The following is a 25,848-nucleotide window of genomic DNA, read 5'->3' as shown; positions in this document are numbered from 1 at the left end:
TTCATTTCCAAAAATGATTTACTCTTTCCCTGGTTCCTTACTAGGATCTAGTAATATATAGTATATATATAGTAGCTAAATATCTAGACATTTAATAAACCTAGTTTCTATCAAGGTTTCACAAAAAAAAAAAAAAGAGGTGGCTGACCACTGAATTCACAATTTGAACTTCAAGCCATGGAGAATCATGACTAATTTCATTAGTGAAAACCACTTAAATGACTATAACAACTTAACTCATTGCCTTTTATATAGACTGTCAAAATGCTTGTACCTCTTCTCATTTAACTAATCAAATTCATTTCCCACTGTTTCTCTCACATGCCATGCTCATGCTATTCTTTGCCCCATTCCCTAATGCAATATATTCCCCCCACATTTGTCCCATCCAATTTCTAGCTATAGCCCACTCTTTCTTCTATGAACTCGATCTCAGAGTATCTTCTATGTGGTTAACTGGGCCCAGATAGGGATAATTAGCTTGCAAACGAGCAACAGAATGACAACTGAATATAAGGAAGACGGCGAAGGGACTCTTTGCTAACAAGATCTGCTATCTGACCAATATGTAGGCAAATATTGCTTAGCTGTTGTAAGAAGAAAAAAATTTTATTACTCCAAATAGTTCAAGGCACATGGTATAAAGATGAGACGGTACAAAGAAAAATCTTTACCCATTATGATTTATTCTCTACAATACTTCATTAGAGGATAGAGTTCAATGATTTACACTCAGAAGTTATATAGCTAGGAGGCAACCAAGTGTAATACAAAGAATTGGTCTGACATCTCTGCACTGAAGGTCATACGAGGTCTCTTGCTTTAGGGAAATGAAATGAACAAAAAATGAACAATAAAGTTCTAGAAAACCAACAGAAAGACAATTGTCATTGAAAATTGTAGATGTTAATGTGTCATGAAAAATAACTGTTCCTGTGCAAAAGTTAAATGAACATCCAGGATTTTTTTTTTTACAGACAATTTTTCTTATAAACAATAAAATATTCATGTTTTTACTATACACCTTTCAAATTGAAAAGGCCTCTACTAACAATGGCTGCTTTAACATTATGAAGTGAATAAGTTTTAAGAACCTCACAGTGGAAACATCCCAACACTGACAAAACTCCAGTGATCAAAGACATTATTTTAGTTAATGTAGAACAAGGACAAGTCATAATTACAGAGATAACTTCCTAGCTGTGGTTATCATGAGACAATCAAAATTTTCCAGACCAAAAGGCACTCACAGCTAGGGATGAAACAAACTCCAAATCAAACCAGCAAACTCTGAAGCTGGTTCCTTAGAAACAGTATTTGTCCAGCAGAGCAGGGACAAAATGAGACACTATGCAGAAATAGGAAATTTAATCTTTAATCCTACCAATTGCCACATCAATTTAGCCATCTTTATCACTGTTTGTCAGGCAAGTGGAAGGCAGTTAAGTTTCAGTCTGGAGTTGTCATCTCCCTAAGCAAAGCTGCCATATAATGATCCAGACATAGGATTATTTCCTGAGAACCACCCGCTGTGCATTTTTCTGAGTTGACCTTGACCAGCACACATCTAAATTACTTCCTCACTAGACCACATTTAGGACAGATACTATGCCCACTCCCTAGTGGGCAGATCAGGTTTCCTTGGTCCATTCATTATTGCCCATACCTTACCAAGAGGCATACCAGCATTTCCACTTCAAAACTAGGTGTAAATGTGAGAGGGGGTGTAAATGGAGTAAGGCTTCTTCATTCCAAAGACATGGAGCCCACACTTCAGTTTGCTTGCTGCAGTTATCAAGCTAGTCCCCCAGTACTGGAATTTTTATTTTATATTTTGCAGTATTATTTTCTCAGTTTGCTATTTTTAAATGGTAGCTACCCTCCCCCCCACCCTCCCCTGAATAAAATAAAAAAACACATCATACACAGGAGAAAGACACAGAACAGGGCAACATTTAAAAAAGAAAAATAGGCTTGAATAGCATGGCACTGTATGCTTGCATGACCAGTCTCACTGAGCGTGCTCAGGGGTGAAAGTTTAGCACCAATTTTTTTGCTTTTTTTTTTTTTAAACTCTTTAGAAATTAAAGACAAATTCTAACATAGAACATTTAAACAGTAATGAGTGTAGCCCTATGTATCAATACTGTTGTACAGTTTAGAGGTGGATAGTTTGCCCAGAGCTGAACCACCCCTCTACATCAGTCCATGGCACCTAAGAGTAACTACTATCACTCTAGTTTGTAACGAGACTGATTTATTCTCAGCAGCAGGAAATCATGAAACAATCCCTTCATCTTCCAAAGCTTTTTCAGTAACATTGCAAGGGAAAAGTGGTGATACATGAGAAATACCCAGCACAAAGTTAAGTCTGGGGTGATATTGCACAGAAATCCTGATGTAACTCCCACCTTTCCCTTACACAACATGTATCCTCAAGAACAGCAGAGCATAATGTTGACACACAAAACTGCAAACATTTCCAAGAAACTTGAAGGACAGCAATGCCAAGAAGAGCATGCATGTGGTTTCTTAGATTTCCCTCTTTACATATTAGAAGAAAACTCACAGGAACATTGACTTAACTGTTAGCCAGTTTCAAAAAGCCACACCATTATCACACTTAAACTTTAAAAAATATATTCATTCAAATACTGTATCCACTGGGTCAGGTCATGCACTTCATCTCAAAGTCCTTTAACCACTGTTGCTGGTAATCAGTGTATAATAATAAGAATCCTTTCATCCATCTGGCCTCCTCTTCTGTAGTCATTTTGCGATGCCTTATTCCAATGTTTCTTTCAAGTTCACAAGTCATATGTATGAACACTGCACAGTGACATCACTGAATGAGCCAGTGAAGAATAGGTGGAAGGAGGAACTTTACTAGCAGACGTTTGGAAATCAGCAAAAATGGGAAAGAGAAATATGAGTGCACGTGAAAGTCTAAATGGTCTGGAATAAAATGATCTCGTCTTCATTTTGCCCTGGTGGGTTGGCAACTCCCAAGATGTTAGGCAAGATCAGCAACTTGCCAGTTAAACTACAATCCTTTGCTCTATAGACCTACAACAGATTAAAACAGTGAGTCTTCCCTCTAAAAGATCCACACATGGAACTGGCCCTGCTTAAAGGTCCCCTAGGAAGCTTGCCTGAAATTAAAACTGCCTTGAGACACTGGATTCATTTGAATACTCTGTTCCTGTAAAATTCCTGACCCAACTGTGTGTTTAAACATCAACATAGCTTTTTAACACCCTAGATCCAGCTCTAGGCACTGCTACCAATGTATGGGTGAGGTAGCCTAGTGGTAAAGAAGAGCTTTCTTGGCAAGATACGAACATCTCTATGTTCACATACACACTCAGTAATGGTATTCTGCCCTTCTTCAGGCATCTCCAATCCATTCAAGAGCAGGCTATACCATAAAGCACTCTTTAACACCAGTAAACTCAATGCAAGAAGAGTGCCAGGAAATCCAACTGACGGTGGGATGAGAGTTAAAACGTTCAGGGTTTAGTTAGCAATGGTGAGATCTGCAATGTGCCATCCAAAGGGCTTTCGTATATTTGAATGGTCTCTGTACAGGAGCCTGAAAGGACTCATGGTGCCCAACAATTTAACCCTAACATGATGTCCGCCTGTGATGCCTGGGAGCTGTAATCAACTCTTAGTACACACCAAACCAGAGGTTTAAAAAAAGGAATTTAAAATAACCTAAAAATGTTTCTTGTTGGACTCCGTTGCCCAGACTGCCAGGGGAACGCTCCTACTTGATACTGGGGTAGGTAAAGGGAGGTGGGAAGGAGAAAAGAAAGGAAGAGGGGGGAGCTTTCATAAATCAACAATTCCAGCTTCCAGTGTGTGGCTGACACACAATACAGCAATTTGAAGTGGCGCTTGCATGCCTAAGGGTCTTCTGCACCTCACACAGTAATTCCTAGTCGTGGAGGAGCCCCAATCCAACTGAACCCCATTGTGAGGAATGGCTGAGATAAGGCTTGGGCCCCTGAAGTTCTGTTTCACTCAGTGCAATCCCCCCTATCAGCTGGAAGGCAGACTCGGCAACGGAAGCTAGCATCATAAAATGGTGCAGTAATAGAAGTAACTGGACCAGGAAGAGGAGGCGTCTGCTCCAATGATGTCGTAGCCACTGGCGGCCACAGGGGGATGGGACTGGTCATGCAGCCGCGTGTCAGGAGTAATGATTGTAGAGGGGCGGGGCATGAAGAGTGCCATTCTGGAAACAAGGTTGACGAGAAGCAATATACTCTGCATAACTGATTGTCACTTTCTCGCTGCGGTACCTGTGAGGAAACAGGAAAGGGGATCAGAAACATACAACATTAGTTTTGTGGTATTATTTATTAGGGAAAAAGTAAAATATGTGCTCTAATTGAAAGAATAAGATGAAGGAACAAAAGCAACCTCATTTACAAAGGATGAAAGACAGCACAAAAAACAATGTTTGATTATTACAAATGAACAGGATGAAAAAGCACACTTACAATCCATACCTGAGCCTGTCTTTTATGAACACCTCACCTTTAAATATTATTGACATTTATCATCAGGATGCATTGCAGCAATCTGCTAATGCAATCTGGATGAAGAATTCCAGTGGTAATAATAAAATGGTGGTATACTTTTGAAATGGTTGCACCAAATGTCCCAATTTGGGTGTTCTCTCTGTCTATTCTCTCTCTACAGAGAACGTTATGATAGTTTTGACAAAAATGCAAGAACAATGTATACCTCAAACTTTCAGGACAATAGTCAAGTTATTTACTACTAAATGTAGTAAAGAAACCTAATTTCAGGCCACATTATGAAGAAGCAGGCAAAAAGATCTTTGGGCTATAGGAAGGTTCTCTTTTTCTAGATGAATACGTTAACAGTGCCATCAGAATCTAGAGCATTTTAGATTTGCTCTTAAAAAGAGCCATGAATCAAGATGTAAAGCATGGGGTGTTACAAACCTATGGAGCCTACTACAGACCACAGGAGCTAGGTGTGATATTCCTTACCCATAGCCATCTCTTTCTCACTGTAATCACTTCTCCACTGCAAGGTGATTATTCCTGAATTTTGACAGGGATATGGCTGTTCAAATAAATTATAATAATAATAATGCTTTGTATTTGAAGAGTGCCCTTCTTTGGAGTCCAAAAGCACTTCATAAACACTAGGTTATCCTCCAATCGGACCTGTGAGGTTAGTAGGTGGCAAATATGATTATCAACAATTTTACAGATGGGGTAACCAAGGTCCCCAGAAGCTAAGACTCTCAGCTCTTCCAATTCCACTAGCAGTATATTTTATAGAGATTGGAGGCTCATAATTGGCAATTATCCAAACCAATTTGGGCTAGTTCTTTTCAAAGAGTTATGTGACAACCTAGTGGAATGCCATCGGGCTTTCCATGTATCATTCTAAGTGGATTTTCTCTGGTGAAAATGGAATCAAAATATTTCAATCAACGAATTACCATTTTTAAATTTTCTTTTTCCCCTCATATGTCTGATAAGACCATTTATCACATGCTCACATGAAGCTATATATCACTATAATTCCTGTGTGAGCATAGATATGCAATACAACTATCAAGTATATTCTTTATTGCCACTTTTTGGTGTGCTCTCCCAGACTTCTTCTTCCCTGATCGGTTACTGGAGAAGGCATTATTCTCCCCTTTACTAATAAAAGTTAACTTACAATTTAATTATAATGATAAGAACACTAAGGTAATGGCTTACCTGGTGAGTTTAATTGTTTTTCTAAATTCATTGGTAATTGGAGCCTTAAAGCCGCCTTTCCTGAGCAAGGAGTCTATCGTCTGGATCTGATCCCAATCTGAGGAAGAGAGGTCACAAAGTTTTTAGCATTGAAACAAATGTTCAAAATGAAATGCCATTAACTGTTCAAAAAGAGAAATGGGATTCTAGAGAAGAAAAAATCTAACATCAGACTGAACAATATGCATACACAGAAATAAGGGAAATATAAAAGATCAAGAGATGACATGCATGGTCACACACCTATGCACTTGCCTGCACATACCCTGTGTATGTGTCTGACTCTCCTAGAATCCATGAAGAAACCGCAGCGTCTGTGAAATAGTAACCCCATGTGTTCCATAATGCGTTTCCCCAGGCTCCCTGTTCCTGCTGCATTGACTCATAACCCATTTCTGCCAGAGGACACCCGAGTTCAGTCACCTACAGTATATTAAAAATGTCCCAACTTAGCCTGGCCTGGTGGACTAGTGGCAGTGGTATCACACTGTAATGTGGGAAGATAAGCTCAAGTTTCTGCATTCATTTTATCTACATAAAGCCTCTTCTTTCAACTTAAGAGTTCAAAGATAAACCATTTTGGCAGCCACAGTGGTTCCTAATTATTGCTGAAGACTATTGTTGTTCAAAGTTTATTTAGTAAAGATAAAGGAACTGTGCTCTTGCAATAATTTAGGAAAGCAAGGGCTTTTTGGTATGTGTTATAATGGATCAAAAGCCAATCAAATAAAAACTTAGCAACTCCCCCATAAGTTGCTATGCCAAAAGCATATTTAATTTTCCCAATAGGCTTTCAGAAATGGCTATAGTACTTTAATGAATATATCTCAAACATTCCTCCCAACCTCATTATTAAAAATCATTTGCTCAATAGCACTGGACTACACTTGGATCTCAAGGAACTCACTAAAATGTAAAGCTTGGTTCTGTGCCAAATCCATATTCTGAATCATAAAATAAATTCAAGCACAACTGAAATACAAATTGACATGGCAATTGATATTCCCTCATTTATTTCACTGACAAGTTTTTCAATAATCATAAACATTTTTCTTTTCTAGGTTTAAACCTCAAAAGTTAATCCCACCCAAAAAAAAAATATTGCATAATACAAAATGAACAAGCAAACTTCCTTTTTTGAGAATATTTAAATAAAGCAAGTTTCATAAATGTTTATTTAGGAAAAACCGGTATCATTTGCTTGAACTTATGTTTATACTGTATTATAAAAACTTGAACAACACTACTTGGTTCTTCAAATACATAGTTGTTTTTGTATCTGGTTAGTGTAAAAGTTGAAGTGGGAAATTTTTGATCAAGAATGATCTAAGACAAAATGATAAGAATTCTTTATGGATAATCCAATGTTTTTTGGTTATAATATAAATTTATTAAATTAAATAAATACATTGCTGGAAATTGCTTTCCTAATTCAGGGATTCTAAAGGACTAGGCAGGTGATAATGTTTTGTATTTGGAAAAAAGATCATTCATGTATATCAACAACCATTCATTGATTCTTTTTGAGAATTTAAATATATATTTTTAAAATTATGACTAGGATATTTTGAGAGGAGATGGGAAGCTAAAGGGTAATTGTTACCTTGATGGCAGTACAAAAGTGTTTGCAATCTCCAATAAGAACAAGCACAATCAAGTTCTTTCACTACAACTGAGGCCATTACTGGACTAGAATGGAGCAAGCACTTGTTCAAAGGGATTATTTGTCCCTTATCTGCTAGAAAATGGAAAGAGTTTGTTGTAAGTTCTCTCAAACAAACCACCACCACATACTGAATGAAGTATATCTCAGCACTAAGTTATGACATACATCTATCTTTGAGTATCTTTGATGCAAGGCTATATGCTGGAATCACTTTTCTCTCTTCACACTTTCAACCACATCAGTTCAAAGGGTTAATTATTACCTCTATGCAGATGCTCCTAGATCTAGTTTCAGTTTGAATTTCTCCTGAGCTTCCAACCTGCATCATTATTAGACACTTCAAACTCAATATCCTAGACATCTCAAATTCAATATATCTAAAACAGGACTTCCAATCTTTGTCCAGAAGGTCCTTCCTCTACTGACCTTTTTTATTTCTTTACGATTTTCCCTCACCCCACATATGCAATTAATTACCAAAATATTGATATTTCTTACCCCTACATTCATACCCTTTCTCCCCTCACATATAGCCACCACCTGATTAACTCTCATTTGGACTACTAAAAAAACCTAATTGGTTTCTCTACTTCTAGTCCCCCAATCCAAACCATCCTTCACACAGCCACCAGGGAATACACAAGACTTTATACACAAGACTGATCATAGCACTCCCTTACCCAAACTCTAGAGGCTCCCTATTGCCTTTAGGAAAAAAATAACTTAGTTTCAATTTCTATTTCCAATATCATACAATGTTAAATTTGTGTTTTTATACTTTCCACTCTTACATCTCTAACTCTCATTTTCTTTTTCTTTCAAGAAATAGATGAAGTACCATCCCTCCATAATGCATTGCCTGGTCCTGCCAACTGTGAGTTCATCTTTCTCCCTAAATGCTTTATCCTGTTGTCTATTTAGAGATGTACATATTATCTCCTTGAAAGAAGAAACGGCTTTATTTTGCCTTTATCCTCAATTCTTAAGAAATCAAATGGCATACGAATAAATAAATGCTTGTTGATGGACTGATATATCTCAAAGATATCTTTGGTGTTTCTGCATACAACAACCATTTCCATTCAATTTTGCCAATCTGTGGTCAAAAAGTAGAGCGTTGGAATGGTCATACTTATTAGTAAAGAGGACAAAAGATATTTGGAGCGTGTATGTACCTAACACAATGGGGGTATAGTACAAATGCATAAACTACCAATCTAGTACAGACTACTTTGTAATAATGTATTAATGTAGAATGTTACATAGCATTAATAGTGTTGTAAAATGTCTTTGGTTGAGAAAACTTTTGTGTAAAATTGGTCTATAGATGGTCAGATGGTAAAAAAATCTTCCTTACCAGGAGCACACTAAAAAAATTCACTGGCATATCGCACAGAGACTGGCAAACACTGAACCTATCACAACATGTATGTGTAAGCATATACGCACACACATACATATGAACTCCATTTGTGTTATTTGTTCAGAAATCATAGTGTGATAGGAACAGGTATAGTATGCCTAAGGATCTCATCTTTTGCCATCTCAAATTTATCATAGGGAAAGAAGTAAAGTTTGAATTTTCTTCAAAGATGATTGAAATTACACAGAAACCAAGAATGTCTGAGGTGGCTTATACCAAGTTTCTAAAAAATAGTAAGCAATATAAAATATGGCCACTGGTTATGACCTACAACATGGTATGAAATCTACAGGGTAAATAACCTGAAAATAACATAATTATTATTCTGTACCTAAAATACTTTACATGCAATACTATGTTATGTTTCTTCAGGTTCTATAGGAATTTAGTATAAAGAAATTATTCTCCAAAGGCTTTAAGTGCATCCCTAACAAACTGTAGGCTTCTCTAAGCTTACCTTGTTCCTTAGCGACCTCAGGTAAATATGTGGCTGTTCTTTTAACACCTTTTTCGTTGATGAACTCAATTCGAATCCCATGTACCCCTACCTGTATGGGGGGAAAAAAAATGGGCAAATGAATGATATTTACATGGTCTGATTGCTATGTTAGTTCATTCATTATCCACATATAACCTGACACTGATTTCTAAAATTAGCATGAACTAAGCTATTGGGAAAGATTGCTCAGGAGGGAAAAAAAAATTCTAGTTTCAGATTCTGGGTTAGAAGGCAAGAGAAAGGAAGAAGTTTAGAGAAGCTATTTATCCCTTTTTGTCTATGGGTAAGAATGACAGAGATAAGTTCCTCAATTAACTGATCTAATTCTGGATAATTTATCTCATTTTAAACATTTACTAATCATGCTGATATTTCTACTATTAAATTCAAGATTATTATTAAGCTCATTCAGGAGAATCTTTGACCTGGGAACTTATAAAATGGAATGGGGAAGGAACAAGAAAAATACATCATTATACTTTTCTTATTCTTAGTATTTTTATGTCACTTTCTCCACTCATTTTTCCCATCTCAGTTAACATTCCTATACTCTCTTAACGAAGGAGACACATTACCATGTACTAACCCGAACCCACATGTAACGAGAGATGCAGTTCCAAATGCAGCTGTTCTCACCTCCCAGTCCAGGTAATCACTGGCATCCTCAAAGTTAGTAAGGAGGGAGACAGAGCAGAAAAGTTTAGGCAGCTCCTCGCGGGTCAGGGGGGGAAATCGGCTGTCCTTAAGTGCACTGTGAAAAGACATTCAATCACAAACATACAAAAAAAAAACTAAAATGAGGCAATTTTGGATTAAGTATCCCAGGATCACAAAAGCCCCTATCCTGAATATGTATGAAAGCAACTTTGTTATTGCTTGTTCATATTTTGATTTCATTCCATTTTCTTTAAATCTGAATCAGATTTAAATCTTTATTTACTTCATGCTAAAAAATGGATTGCTTTATTTTTTATTGCAATTCTCTAATTCTGGTGTTATTACCTGGTTAATGTGTATTCCCTGAGTCCTGAATGAAGATTCATGGCTGAGAAGGTTCCAATGCAGCCACGAAGCCGTTTGTCTCTCCCCGTCTTCCATGTCACAAAGAGTGGGCTAAAAAAGCAAAATAAAACATTCTCCAGACTCAAATTAGTAACATGTAACAACTAAACCTTCTGGATTTGTTCTTTTCAGTTTCTATTATTGCTACCAAAATGATTTTCTAAATTGTTGACTGCTTAAATGACTATTTTAGGAAGTATATATTTTCTCCTGTACATCTTTTTCCCAAAGTTTTAGATTTTCCTGGTTATAAAGAATCCCACATAGTTGCATAGATGATCTGCGAAGGTTTCTATGATACCATGTTCTTCTTTTGCACCAGATTCCTATATTTCCCATTCTATTTTTATTTTAGTTTTTCATCTTATCCTAGCTCATTTTTACCATCCTTTCCTTCCAATTCATTCTTTATCTTTTCCTTTAATTATTTTAACATGAGCCATTCACTCCATTTCTTTCAATCAACTTGGGAAATTACATTCACTATCTGCCAGGTCACTTTATTCCTCTATTAAAACTTTTTTTCCCTCTAGATCACCCAAAAAGTTTTCCAAAGACACGTCTCAGACTATAAGTGTTGGCTACTTTTTCCTATTACTTAAGCTTTCAGAGAACACACCTGAACTTCTCATGAAAGTATTACCAATGGACATAGTTTTTTATTTTTCAAGCCAACATCATGGATTACTAAGGTAGACAAAATGTATACTCTCATCTGGATCCCCAGGAGTAGCTAATTCTAAGGACTATCTAAAATCCTTAACACTCTGCATGCTATACCTTCCTTCTGTTCACCCAAGACATTTTTTGGAAATACTTTGAGTATTTTTTAAAAATTCTAATTAGAGAACCTTCTAACCTTTTTGGTGTCATAGAATTAGACTTCATGGCCAGTCTAGTGACCCTATGGACCTCCCATTAAAACTTTCAGATGCTTGTAATACATAGGGTTACAAAGAAAATTATGCTGAAAGTTATTTATGTCTATTTCTCTTAATTCTCTCTAGAACAGGAAGGCTTGGATCCTAGTTCAGAGTCCTTGTTCTAACCAATAGTGAACTTTTCCCACTTCAATTTGATAACCCTTCCACCTTTCATGTAACACTTCCTCATTTCTTTAATACAATACTTAAAAGAACTTCACAAATCATGTAGTTATAATACTAGATGTTAGAAAATGTAATACTATTACACGTGCAGCTTAAGGTTTTTTTCCCCTTTAAAAAAGAATTTCTTCTGTGCATCCACAGCACAGGTTTTGTTTAGCTGATTCTTGGCTCTTCTAAATGCAGAATATAAAATGTATCCTTCCTTTTCACATTTGAAGAAGGAGGGGAAACACTGTTTCCACTGGTTCTCAAGTTATTTTTAAGGAGTTACTTGCTTTTTTCAAATCTCTACTACATGCCAGCACATTCACTGCTTTCCTCCCATTCCTTGTTCTCTTTATAAAGTAGCTTATATTTGCATTTAGATGGGGAATCAACTAAAACAAGCTTCCTAGGTGATCCTTTACCCTTTTTTATATATGATGATAATAATCTCTTCAATTTATAACCTCTATCATATGTAATAATATAAATTTGTTCAGCTAACCTAACTAATTTTACTCTAAAAACAAAACACTACATCAAATTCCTAAAGTATTCATCCCTCTTACTTTCCCTATCCTTTTAATTTTATAAGGGATATTGTTTATAAACAGTGAAAAAGAACACTTCATCAGGGCACATAGGTCCAAGTTCAGGCTTTGCAACTTATTATTTGTGATCAAAAAATTTAGATAATCTCTCTGGCTTCCATTTATAAAATGAGAGTTGGTTAGATGATTTCTGAGGTTTCTTTAAGTTCCTAATTTTTTGAAATGGAAAAGCTGATATAGGAAAAAAATTGTGGCTGTCCTTAGAAACGCATATAGTATTAGGAAGAGGTTATTTTCATTAGGTATTTTATAATCTTATTTAGATTTTTTTTAAAAAAGTACTACTTCTTTGTGTTTCAACACTTAAAATATCCCCTTCACTTTATTGCCTTGTTCAATCCCAAAATCTTAAAAAACAACAACAAAAAAAACCACACACACACACAAAACAAAAAAATCTATGGTAAAATAACCAGTGAATGCTGCATTCTTACATTCAGAGATTGTATTTCTTTACTGAGAGATCATACTATTTTTCTTATGTTCTCATCAGTGGTTTATTCTGGAGATGTTATTGTCTCTCTTGGGTATATAAAAGCTACAGATTGCTTTTACCAGACTATCGCTCAACCTGTGGTAGAACTGTCTGAGTTTATACTGGTCTAATCAGCCAGTCAGACAAAATACACACTGACCCTGACATCACGTTATTTTGGTTCTCTTCAAGTACAAAGGACAGCAACAACTGACTTTAGTAACATTAAAAGCTAAAATTAAAATAAAATTAAAATATATAATTTTACCAGCTGTAATAACCAATTCCTTTTTCCATGTCTTCTCTTATATTCTTTCTAATATTGGAATCAAAGTCACAAATGGATATATGATTAAATATTCTCAAGAAAAGATCAACAACTATGAAACCCCATGGAAATCTACTTCACAGAGAATGAATAGTTAAGGTACAGTCATCATTTAAAAGACTTTATTCAAAAAAGCCTGGGAAACATCTATCTACATGAACTGATGCTAAGTGAAGTGAGTAGAACCAAGAAAACATTGTACACAATAACAAGATTATGTAATGATCAACTGTGATAGACTTGACTCTTCTCAATAGTGCAGTGATTTAAGGCAATTCCAAAAGACTTGAGATAGAAAATGCCAATCACATTCAGAGAGAACTATGGCGATTGATAGTGGATTAAAGCATAGTATTTTTACCTTTTTGTTTTTCTTTTTCATGGTCCCCTCCCTCTTGTGGTCTTAGTGTTCTTGTACAACTTGACAAATATAGAAATATGCTTAAATCGATCCCATATATTTAACCTATTATCAAATTGCTTGCTATCTTGGGAAGGGTAAGGGAAGGAGAGAGAAAAATTTAGAACACACAGTTCTACAAAAATGAATGTTGAAAACTTTCTTTACATGTATTTGGAAAAATAAAAACACTATTGGAAAAAAATCTCACTCCTGAGGGCAACTTCAACTAGATTAAAATGTAAATCAGAAGTAGTTAAAACAAAAATACTATAAAACAACCAAAAAAAACATCCTTTATTTGAACTTTAAAATTCTGAGTGTCATTTTATATAACTATTATGATTTTGTCTTGCAAGGTCTGTCCTCAAATTCTGCTGGGGTGTCAGATCAATTTTCTTTAAACAAACAAAAAGCACTTTTGTCTTTTTCCTATCAAAAATCTCCAGTTCTTGCTTAATGCCTCCACAATAAAATCCATACTTCTGAGTAAACCATCTAAGAGCCTTTAAAATCTTGTCATAATCTACCTTTCCAACTCAATAATCCTTTATCCACCACAAACCTATCATATACACAGACTGGTATTTTCTCAAGAACCAAATGTATCATGTTAATTCCCATCTTGCTTTGCCTATATCTTCCTCCTCTTTCCCCATTTATCCAATTCAGAGCTATCTAATGATGAAAAAGACTGCGTCAGAGAGCAAAGAGAGCTCAAGCAAAGGCAGGATGTTCTATCCACTGGATGGCATAAGGAAATATTTTACAAGTGGGAAGATATAAACTTGAGAATCTTGACGATTCCTTCCTATTATAAGAGACTATGATCCTAACAACTATTTATCCTGCAAGGTCCTATTCAATTTCCATTTCCTCTTTGAAACTTTAACTCTTTCAATTCAGTCAGGCATCCCAACTATAAATTTTTAGAATTATCCTATTTGTTTGGACTGACTTATGTACTATAAGACAAGTTTTCTACAGTAACGTAACTTGGATGGGCACACCTAGTTATTTTACCAACTTAAGACTATTAGGGTTCTAAAGGCAGGAACAGTAGGTCATAAAACTCTATATCCTTTGGTCAATCTTATAAATATTATCAGTAATCTAGAGACATTTTAAAATGAAAGTTTCATATGAGCCATAGGGAAAAGAAACTAAAGTGCCAGCATTTTAAAGGTCATTTATATTTGTCCCTAAGAAAAGTTTTAAATCCTCAAGGAGATAAAAATCTTGAAAAGCTACCACAGAATAATTCAAATTTTGCACTTGAGACGGTTAAGTACAAATCACCAGCTTCAGGTCAAAACTTTTTAATATTAAACACAGACCCTCTTTCCTGTTTGGCTTCCATACTGTACACAAAAAAAAGACAAAGTAATTATTTTTGGTCTCCTTTTGAATCCTTGCCTCTCCCCTTATAAATCCAAGGAGTTAGACCCTAGATAACATTGTCCTCTAAGTGAACAAACTGGACAGAATAACTTACCTACCTAAAAGAATGTGAACTAGCAGAAGGGGCAAGAAAAAAACCTCCTCTTGATTCCTAGATCATAATTTTATCCACAAAATGCAAACCGACATCCCATCCACTGCTAAATCCAGTAAATGGTCTAATATAATCATTCTGACTTTAATTTCTCATTGTTTGAAATGTCTTTTTTTTTTTTTTTTTCAGCATGAGTCCACCACCTTTCTATCAGCAGGTGTTTTCATTGGTTTTATAGAATTTTGGTCAATTATTGTATTGACTGGAGTGCTTAGGTCTTGATTCTTTTTTTCTGTTAATTTTTTTCTGTTTGTTTTCTGTTTTCTGTTAAATTTCTTTTGGGGAGGGGGCAGTTAGAGTATACAGTGGAAAGAGCAGTAATCCTGGAGTCAGGAGGATCTGGGTTTAGATATGGCTTCGGACGTTTGACAATCACTAGCTGTGTAATCCTGCACAAGTAACTTAAGCATAGGTGCCTCACAAAAAAATGAATACAGTTTTCCCCTTGTTTCTAAAAAAAAAAAAAAAAAAAAAAATTTCTCATTGTTTTATTCTTACTTACCCAGCTCTCATATTATTTAAGCTTTTTAATGACACAAAGGCCACACCCTCCCAGAATAACCCAGAAAGGTGACAGCATGCCTGCTGGGCAATTGTATCTTCATTGCCCACACATGGGTTTACTCACTAGGGGTCATTGGTGAATCTAGGAAGTCGTGGCTGGGGGAAGCCATAGAGGTGACAATAGAGGACATCGAAGCAGTAGCAGCACATTTCCGCTGTCACCACCAAATTCTTGGTGGTATTGGCAGTTCCATTGGGCCGGGAAAGTGGGCTCAGAGCTCCCGAAGTGGGATTCATTCGAGTAATTGGGGAATTTCCAGGCCCCAGAGTTAAGTCAGACACATTCTCCCTTCCATTGCTCCCATCCACATGCTGGTGGTTCTGAAGAGGACCTGAACTAGAGCCAGGTACAGTTGTTGACTGGTTCCCGTGACTGTGTGTTCCACTTCCTGATAATTTGGGCTTCTTTACCCCACAACAGCCTGCTGCCAACTTGGGCTCTAGTGGAGGAACACAGCGTCTTTTTCCCATCCTGATTCAGTGCTTGAGGTCTGGAATGCTGCAGAACCCTATCAAAATAGGGGGAAAGTGAAGAATTAGGCTGAATGGAAAAAAAAACCCCACTAAGGTGTGAAACTAAAAATCTTATTTCTCATTCAAGAATTATAACTTGTATAGACAGAAAAAAATCAAATATCCATGGGGCTAGAGAAAATTCTGAGATACCACCTAACTCAAGGGATACCTAACCATTTCCTAATGATTATTCTTAATTTTCTCCAAGTCTTATGGTCCTCATAGGGTATATGCACATGTATTTATGTACTCTTAATAGTGTGAATTGCCAACTCCCTCCTCATCGCTGTAAACTGAATTATTAACAGAAGTGGGGTGCAGCACTGCCAAATGGGTTGAAACCTAAGATCTCAAGGTGAAATGGTTTATTACAATTGGTCTCCCCTCCCCCTTCAAGTTTATTCCTCTCATTTTCAGAATTAAACACGATTACTCTTTTTATGCCATAAGATTCTTTGGCATCCCATTCCAACATTTAATAACACTTTCAGGAAGTTCTTCCTCATTTGACTTTAATCTCCTTGCTACGTGTTCTCAGTACAGATAATATGAACTAAAGAAAATATAAGATTAAAGCTTTAGAGTTGGAAACAACTTGAGAAGCCACCTAGTCCAATCTAATTTTAGAAATCAGGAAGATGACATTCAGAAAGGGAGGCGACTTATTCAAGATTACATGGTTATTAAGCAGCAGACACAAAATTTGAATTCAGGTCTTAAGTCCTACTTTAGCACTCTTTTCACCCAGTTACTGTCCTATACACTACCAGGTTTTGCAAGAATTCAAAATAAACTAAAAGACCATCATTAATCAACATTCAACAATCTCTAAATTAAATAACACTACTTTCACCTTTCCTCCCTTATAGGGCTGCTTTTCCAACTTTTAAATGATCTTTAGTTTTCTTTTGAACCCTCTTCAAGTTCTATGCATTGCTTAGTGTAGCTGCAAAATAAACTATTTTTTAAAAAATGTACAACCTGACAAACCAGGACCAGTAATATAAAAATATAAAAAGGTGATCAATATGACCAGACAACCAGGATACAGCTCACACTTTGTTCATTTCACAGAAAGGGAAAATCAGTCAAAGAATACAAAATCTATTTAGACAAACAAAAAACAAGTTAGCGAGAACTGCAAGGGGGCACTTAATTACTATTTAATGACAATGAGAAGGAAAATGCGAACTAACAATCTGGCAGCAAAATCTACTGTACTTTTAGTCATAAGGATAATAATAGAAACTACTCTGGGACAATTTAAAACTTAGTACTAGAATTATATAATGTTAGAACTAGAAAGAACCTTAGATAGCCAGTCCATAACGAAATGGAGGTTTAGCAAGATGATGACTTGGCCAAAGTCATAACAGCTAGCTTAGTGGCAAAGTTGTCTTCATAAACAACAACCTAGAACTCTCAATTCTATTCCACCTATAAGAGTTCTGAGTCATTTGCTATTAGTTATTAAGCTCTGAGTTAAACTTCAGCTGACACTCTCTATAGGAGATACTGAAGCTCTCTACAAATTTAATAGTTCCCTAGGGACTCTGACCAGTCATAAGGGAGGGAAACACTCATTTCAGCTTTCACTATATTCAAGATATGCAGAACAAAGCTAAATGCTAATGAAAACTAGACATCTCTTAAGATGCTATTAAGATAACATTTAAAATAGATTTCAAAAGCTAAATAATTTTAAAGTCCCTATTAGCTAAATCCTAACACAGCACCTGTTAACAATGCTGAATTCAAGTAAGAACAATTTTAGTGGCAGATTTTGCCATTATAGGTGGAAGCTTTTTAAAAAAGGGGGGAGGGAGGCAAATCAAAAGCTAGTCATCATCTTAACTATAAGATAACATATTTAGAAATTCATTCTGCTACTATCATATTGGTATTAGGATGAAAACTACTGGCATTCTTGCCTATGCATTATTTTTAAAGTTATTTATTAAGGACAAGTAAGGGTAGGGAATAATTAGTCAATGCTTATGGGGAAATGTATTAACTACAAACCGTAGAGTGATGAAGCAGTATTATCTGTAGAGGGCTGGAATCTGAGTGGAGCCATCAGTGTCCTTAGGTGGCCCTGCATTTAGGTCCCCTGCCCTGAGAGAAGCAAAAAAAAGCCCCTTAGAGGGTTTTTTAGCTTAGAAGAGACGAAGGTTGAACCGTACAAAGAAAAAAATTTTCCTCTTCCATATTGTAATTCAATTTTACACATGGTTGCTATATTCTTAAGCTAAAAACCCAGCTAAGAGAAGACCTGTAACTTTACTGAAATTCTTCAGAACCAAGTAAGAGAGAAGAATTCCAAATCTAGATCAGGTCTGAAATTACATGAGACTGGGAGAAGGATCAGCCTATACTTAGCACACAATTAGGTATCTCAAATGTGCTCATTTTCACTAGTCTCATACAAAATGATCACATTCTGACTTATTTTCAATTTGATGTTGGCCCTATCTCCTACTGAAACCCTTATATAGAAAGATAAGAAGATCTGCTTTTGCTAATCCTAGGCATTTCTTGGAAAATCACTAATCTAGTTCAATAACCTCACTAGTCAACTAAGGCAAAGTTGAAAATGTTTCTGTGTCAAAACATGTATTTGCAATCATTTTACAATATCAATCTTCTACCTGCCAGCATGACCCTCATAATTAAAGCTTTTCTAAAAGGTTATAGTATTTGACTTTTTATCTTCACATATGCCAAAAACCAAACTTTTGAAGGTAAATAATTACTGCAACTCTGCTTCCAAAGAGCCATCTCTACAGACAGGTAAGGCTATAGATAACCCTCAGGACTACCACACAATGACCAAATAAATGCTAGGTACTTGATAGTAGAACTTAATCTGAGTAACAGCATACTACCATGACAGACTGCCCATCTGTCTGACTTAGATAAAAATAGATATATTATTCAACGGCACAATCCTCTTCTTCCAAAATTATGAGTGAATTTGTTTTCTCTATTCTCTAACATCCTGGGGGAAAACACCAGTAGTTTACAATTCTCTCAAGTATTCTAAACTGGGTAATTTAAAATCACTGTTCCATCCATGAGAAACAGAAGTTGTAAGATGCTGTTTCATAAAAATTATAGTACATCAATGAGATCAATCCTTGTAGATTGATACTTTGTGACTTTAAACCGAAATTTAGTCAACAAAAGCAAACATTCAATTATATGGTAACTTTTTTTTTTTTTTTTTTACAAAGCCTCAGAGCTTTATTAAAAAGCCCAAAATGAACATAGTGGATCATTTTCCTATGGTATGTCCAAATCAAAGAGAATGTCCTTATCAATGAAGAAATAATAGGCATCACTGCATCTAGTACAATTAAGATTGGTCTCGTCTTCCCATTCATCTAAGCAGCATCAAACTTCATTCAATCCTACAGAAAACAAAATTCCCCCAGGATTAAATTCCCTATTTTCCCATTAGCTGTGCTATTACAATTTCTATTACAATTATGATGACTCTTGCTTGTTACCACTTTCCCAATGTACCAAGCAGATTACAAGGTCCTCAAACTTAAAAATAATAGATCTTGGAGATTCTGCTTTCTCAATGATACATACACTTATAAGTGACTGTTACTTCCTTTTTTAGGGGGAAGAATTCATCAGTTGTTCATGCTGTCATGATTTGTGATCAAAGATTTAAAAAATAGTAAAGCCACTTAAACATGCTAAGCTACATGGACAAGGTCTCTGCCATCTGTATGAGCTGGAGGGCAGTGCCTAAGATGTGTCCGCATTTTTCATAGTGCCTAATATCTTTCTTGTATTAGACTCTTTATAAACATCTGCTGAATGAATACAAAGACAAAACTAATCAATCATGTAGAAGATGCACTCAAGGTTTGACTTTCAATATATCTTAAGATCCCAGAGTTGTACAGTATTCCCTCCATATTCCTGAAAATCTAGGCTAGCACTGTGTCTTTGCAAATCTCACACCTGAAGACTGCTTCGCACATAGTAAACATTTTATAACTGTCTGACTTGGAAACTGTGTTTCTAAGAGTCTTCATAGGAAAATGATATTTTCCTCCAGAGGGTAAAATCTACAACCTTATCACTAAGCTATTCATCCCTTTGTGATGCTTAGTTGTCATTGAAGCAAGGAGGTGATCTGGATTACGGTTATCCATCCTTGCCCTAACAGAAAATGGCTGAAGTGTGTAAATTCTACTTAAAGCAAAGTAGATGGCTGAAAAATTATTCATAGTAAAACAGCCAACTCAGATAAATCAAGCTACAATATTCTTGGTTTAGCTGACTGCTCAGTTAAATTTACGTGGTTTAAATTATGCAGTTTAGTTTTTTCTAAAACTCTCTGCAGTCCAAAAAGTTTGAATTTGTTAGCTAGAAGAGTTAAGAATTAAGACCTATTCCATTTGGATAGGTAAATTTGTCTTTAATGGCAATTTATAAAGTTGTAAAAGAAACTCTGGGGTTAGACGAGATGACTTCTTAAAGTCAACTTCCAAATCAATGATTCTATGATCTATGGTGAAGGCTATTAATTTCACTCTTAATAATTCTATGTCTGCAAATAAGATTGAGATTCTTGGGTTAATCTGCATTATTAATAGGTAATTAAGATGACCTAGAATTGACAAGCCCCATTTATTGACAGGGTTGAATCAGCTGGTTTTTCTTGACAAAAGCAGATGTCCTCTGCTCATTCTCTCATGGCTCATATTAGGTTAGATGATTTATTATTTTGACATTCTATGACACTATGCTTGATTTGTAAAGCTCCTCACTCAGTTGAAGACCACCATCCCTGTTAAAAAAAATAGCATTTTCTTGTTACAGGCAGCAGTATAAGTAAAAAAAAAAACAAAACAAAACAAACAAAAAAAAACCCCAAGATCTTTTAACATGACATTAGTTCCCAGAAATTCTGGAGAAAAAGCCTTAATATTCAGAAATTCTACAAAGGACCACTTTATAACACAACAAATCACATTTCTAACATGACATTACTTTTCTGATGAACTTTTAATTTTCTGTCAGTAGCAGTCATTTTTTCCCATCAATAACATTCATGATGAATCAAATCACTTGTTTTTTGGTATATGTTAGGAAACTGAGTAGCTTATGGGTTATCTCAAAGTGGGAAGGAATCCTCATTTACCTATGACTTTAATAAAAGCTGGTATTACAAAGAAATAGACTAAAAAGGTATTCATTTGATAAGTATGTCACTGTTAGAGAAAATATGAAGTCTGCTAGAAAGCAGGTAAAGAAACTATTATGCAACATACAATGTATAATATACAATATTATACCATATATAGAATTAAATGGGATCATTTCCCAAGTTAGATTAAAGGAGCTATCAAAGTCTTGATTAAGGGGGGGGAAAAAAAAAAAAAGAGCCCAAAATATTTTGAACATTTGGTCTTCTAATAAAAAGGATAAAAATTTTGGGGGATAGAAAAGTACGAGTTCTGTTTAAAATCCTGAAATCTGTTTTAATTAAACTCTATAAAGCCGAGTAGGACATGGCAATCTTTGTTATAAGGAAAGCCAAAAAGCCCACAAGTTTAATAACTATTTTTATGGGTAAAGAATAATTTTATACTACCTATAGAAATCAGTAAAAGAGAAAAAAACCCACTGATACTTGCCTCAAATAACTGCTTAAAGATTGCTTCTATAGTTTTGATAGCTCAACTTCAAGAACATTAATTGCTTGTAAATTATAATTCCAACCCTGTCATCCCAGAAAGCAAATATACAGATAAAATGCATTATTTAGTGTTTCTTTCCAAAACCTATTTATACAGATGTTCAATACTTCTTTCAATATAGAAAGAGATGCCTAAATTTGAGTTCCTGGTCTGATACACATGACCATGGACCAATCACAACTTCACAGAGCCTTGGTTTAGTATTTTGTTTTAAAAAAAAAGCTAAAATCTAATCTGCATAACTATAAAGCTAGTAAGAGTTCTGTGAAAAACAGAAAAGGTTCTCTTATTAAATCCTATGGAATTAGTTGCTATAAAGCTTCATTTTAGACCTTTGGAGCTTATGTTTACTATGCCAATTATTTTCCATTCTGTAGTGAATTTTAGATTTCATTAAAACGATAACAGCAAAAGCTGAGACAAACATGCTCCAGAAGATTATATCCCAAAGAGATTATAAAGAAGGGAAAGGGACCTGTATGTGCACGAATGTTTGTGGCAGCCCTTTTTGTAGTGGCTAGAAACTGGAAACTGAATGGATGTCCATCAGTTGGAGAATGGCTGAATAAATTGTGGTATATGAAAATTATGGAATATTACTGTTCTGTAAGAAATGACCAACAGGATGATTTCAGAAAGGCCTGGAGAGACTTACACGAACTGATGCTAAGTGAAATGAGCAGGACCAGGAGATCATTATATACTTCAACAACAATACTAGATGATGACTAGTCCTGATGGATCAGGCCATCCTCAGCAACAAGATCAACCAAATCATTTCTAATGGAGCAGTAATGAACTGAACTAACTATACCCAGAAAAAGAACTCTGGGAGATGACTAAAAACCATTACATTGAATTCCCAGTCCCTATATTTATGCACACCTGCATCTTTGATTTCCTTCACAAGCTAATTGTACAATAATTCAGAGTCTGATTCTTTTTGTACAGCAAAATAATGTTTTGGTCATGTATACTTATTGTGTATCTAAGTTATATTTTAATATATTTAACATCTACTGGTCATCCTGCCATTTAGGGGAGGGGGTGGGGGGGGGGTAAGAGGTGAAAAATTGGAACAAGAGGTTTGGCAGTTGTTAATGCTGTAAAGTTACCCATGTATATATCCTGTAAATTAAAGGCTATTAAATAAAAAAAAAAAAAAACAAACATGCTCCAGAAGGTAAGGTAGAGCCTGAACTTACTGGACAGATCTACAAATTCCCTTTGATACTTATATACACCAACTCCAGAGGCTATTTCTTGTCAAAATCAGTGGAAGTACAGTGATTTAGTTAGTATAGTAGATATAGTGAATTTTATTTTCACTCAGTATCTGCAAATAATAACCTACCTAGAATAAAAAGGAAAAGTTGAAGCTATGCCCTCTTCTAATATTATTTTGAAGATTATGGAAAATAAGAGGACTTTGATTACAATCAAAGAGAAAAAAGAATATGGGATCCTATTGGGACTCCTTAGGGAACTAAAAAAGATCAAAATTGGAAGTTTTCAAGGTAGGCAGTACCTCACTGGAATTAAATAGGCACACCTAGGCTGTGAAGTTTTATTTCTAAGACAGCTACACATTTTGAGTAAGTACAAGGTCATACTCACTGAAATCAGAAAATGTATATGGCCAAAGGGGCAGCTACAGCAGAAGGGGGGAGCTATTTTGTATTTGCAATGAATTTTCCTTTTTCCAGTTCCATTCCTGCTTTCTGTACCTAAAATGTAAAGGCAGTGAATTAACGAAATCTGAGAAAGGAGAATAAGGCCTATTTCTCTGGAGTAGTAAGAAAAGAGAGCAATTTCTAGAAAAACTATAGCTGCAGAGGCTTTCCTCATCTCAAAACGTTCAGAAACCAAGATAATGTTAGTAGAATAATAAAACAGCAGCAACAGTCATATTTCCTGAACTACCCTATCCCTGATGGTAAGGGGTAATGATTAATTTTTTTACAAAATGCTGTAGGATACAAAGTGCATCAAAAATTCCCTTAACTTCAGGTTAATACTTGCTTGTTGCTGATTTTCATGAACAAAGAATTTTCCACATCCTTAGAAAAGCAATCAGCAAAGAACTGGATAGTCCCTTACCAAAACTGGTCAGGTTAGTAGGGGCAAAAGACATTTAATTTCCTTTGTAGCAAAGGTGATTGGAGACTCTAAGAATTCCACATTCTTACTCCTGATTCTGTCATCTACTCTTCAGTCCTCCTCTATTGGCTACTAGGACTAGGGCAAGTAAGGACTAGGAGACAGCTAATCCCAAGGAAAAGAGTGAGGGTGCTGAGCAGAAGACTCCAGGCCCCATATTGTGAGGGGCTGAGAAAGGAGAGGGATTAAGAAGGGAAGGGATCTCTGGGGAGGTAGGCTTCAGGTCTGTTCTGCTTAGACAAGAAGTGAAGAAAACAAATCAGGAAGGGGAGAGGGGAGGTTGGTTAGGCCCAGAGGAAGTGTGGTAAGAGAAATAGAAGGGGAGCCTAGGACAAGAGAAGGTCAAACCAGGACAAGGATGGGAAGGATCAGAGAAGCTAGAGGGGAGGTTTGTGGCTGAGGGAAAGCTGAGGAGTAAGGAAGATGATTGGGGGGAGGAAACCAGAGTCTACAGTCACAAAAGTGAAAGATATCCTTGGGACATGAAATCAGAAGATAGTGGGAAAGAGTAGTAAGTAGTGGCAGGTAAAGATAGTGGCACACCACGGGAACCAATCCTAAATGAAGGAGGAAAGTAAGAGGAGGAGGAGGAGGAGGGGACTGATGTAAAGAGAAAGGAAAAGTAGGAAAGGTCGTTGGAACAAGAAAGTGTAGGGAGGTAAGGAAAGAAGAGGGAAGGTGGAGGAAGGAGGGAAATGAAAAAGGCAAAATGTAGAAAGATAGGAAGGGGTGAAGAGGGAAAAGGGAAGAAGCAGGGGGGAAAGGGGGAAGAAGAAGAAGAAGGGTTAAGTAAAGAGAAAGAAGAAATGAAGAGGGAAAGAAAGGGAGGAAGAGGGGGAGAAGAGAAAAAAGGTAGAGGGAAAGTGGAGAAAGAGGGAAAGTGGAGAAAGAGGAAGGTGAAACTGGAAGGAGAAGGGATCAGAGTCGGCTCAAGTGCAGGGGTCTCAAGGGAAGGGTCGGCTGGTACAACAGGGCAGGCTGGGGATGGAGGGGGGGCGGAATCCCGAGGCGGGGGAGGGGAAGCCGAGGCGGGGGGGGGGCGGGCCCAGCGCGTTCCGCCAGGGGGCGCCCGACACCGCCAAACTTTCCACAAACCCGAGACTGTTTCGAAAAGGGTTTTAAAAGAAAAGCAGTCCGAGCCCCGCAGCAGGGGGCCAGGGGCGGCGGACCGGGCTCGGGCCGCAGGGGTCCTCCCGCCCGTCTCAGCCACGAGCCCGCCTCCAGTCCTCCGGCCTACAGCCGGCGGCGCCCCCCTCAAAGCCCGGCCTCAGGGCCCAGGGCCCCCAGCCCCGGCTTCCCCGCTCCGCCTGCCCGGACTCGAAGTCCGGTCCCCTCCCTCCCCTGCCCGCCGACCAGGTGTGGAGGGCGGCGGCGACGACCCCTAGTTTCTCACCTTTTTTCCCGTCTCTGGAGCAGTCGGGACTTCTCGCGCTGTGCCTCCTCCTCCTCCCGCTTCATGGAGCCATGCGCCTGGGTGGGGGCTCCCGAGAGAAGCGGGCCCTCCAGTCGGAGTGAAGAGCGTCGAGCCGGGCCAGGCCGGAGGAAAGGGAGGAGGAAGTGGGGAGGAGAAGGAGGAGGAGGCGGAGGCGGAGGCGGCGACGACGGCGGTGGCGGTAAGGAGGAGCTGCTGGAGGGATTCCCTGGGCGGCTGGAGGACTGAACCGAGGTAAGAACTGGGTCCTCCGATATCCCGGCAGCCTTCCGGAGACAGTGAGGTAATGGAGGAAGAATGTACGGAGTCCTCCAGAGGCCCATCCACCCTCTTAAGACCAAGAGAAACCATAGAGAAGACACCGCCTCTCGCGCGAAGGAATTATAGGTACAAAAGCGCGACTCCGTTTTGAGTCACATGACTAGAGTTGACCCACCTTATTGGTCAGTCGTGAACACGGGGAGTTGGAGGTTGTTATTCGATTGCTTCCCAGCTAAGGCGACGGTTTTACTTTGGAATTAAGGCTCCGCCCCCTCACCGACCCCGGA

The 25,848-nt window shown here is 37.2% G+C and overlaps 1 protein-coding gene across 7 annotated transcripts; it reads right to left on the bottom strand.

Annotated features, from left to right (window-relative positions):
- Nucleotides 1–590: 590 nt before the first annotated feature.
- AMMECR1L (AMMECR1 like) lies at nucleotides 591–25,654 on the bottom strand. Of its 7 annotated transcripts, none has more exons than XM_031959858.1 (10): nucleotides 25,262–25,628; nucleotides 23,326–23,435; nucleotides 18,008–18,100; nucleotides 15,534–15,978; nucleotides 10,386–10,496; nucleotides 10,020–10,134; nucleotides 9,342–9,432; nucleotides 7,399–7,533; nucleotides 5,757–5,853; nucleotides 591–4,307 (listed from the first exon to the last, which is right to left on the bottom strand). In XM_031959858.1, the coding sequence occupies exons 4-10, from the start codon at nucleotides 15,938–15,940 to the stop codon at nucleotides 4,196–4,198; spliced, it is 1,068 nt and encodes a 355-aa protein (XP_031815718.1). In that variant the 5' UTR covers nucleotides 15,941–15,978; nucleotides 18,008–18,100; nucleotides 23,326–23,435; nucleotides 25,262–25,628; the 3' UTR covers nucleotides 591–4,195. The 7 variants fall into 7 exon arrangements, with proteins under 7 accessions (XP_031815718.1, XP_031815720.1, XP_031815719.1 ...); XM_031959860.1 differs by having other exon boundaries at nucleotides 7,399–7,530; XM_031959859.1 differs by lacking the exon at nucleotides 18,008–18,100 and having other exon boundaries at nucleotides 25,262–25,654.
- Between the last annotated feature and the right edge of the window lie 194 nt (nucleotides 25,655–25,848).

This window comes from Sarcophilus harrisii, chromosome 3 (genome assembly GCF_902635505.1).
Source record: "Sarcophilus harrisii chromosome 3, mSarHar1.11, whole genome shotgun sequence".
Classification (NCBI taxonomy): Eukaryota; Metazoa; Chordata; class Mammalia; order Dasyuromorphia; family Dasyuridae; genus Sarcophilus; species Sarcophilus harrisii.
The sequence above is the reverse complement of the archived record's forward strand: the minus strand, read 5'-3'. Positions and strand labels throughout refer to the sequence as shown.

Bases quoted from the DNA above. Each gene is read 5' to 3' on its own strand.
- AMMECR1L (XM_031959859.1), bottom strand. From the start codon at position 15,940: ATGGGAAAAAGACGCTGTGTTCCTCCACTAGAGCCCAAGTTGGCAGCA. The intron at 9,433-10,019 runs GTGAGAACAGCT...CCCCCCATACAG, and splicing joins GTGATTACCTGGACTGGGAG to GTAGGGGTACATGGGATTCG. The intron at 4,308-5,756 runs GTAAGCCATTAC...GTTTCCTCACAG, and splicing joins AAAACAATTAAACTCACCAG to GTACCGCAGCGAGAAAGTGA.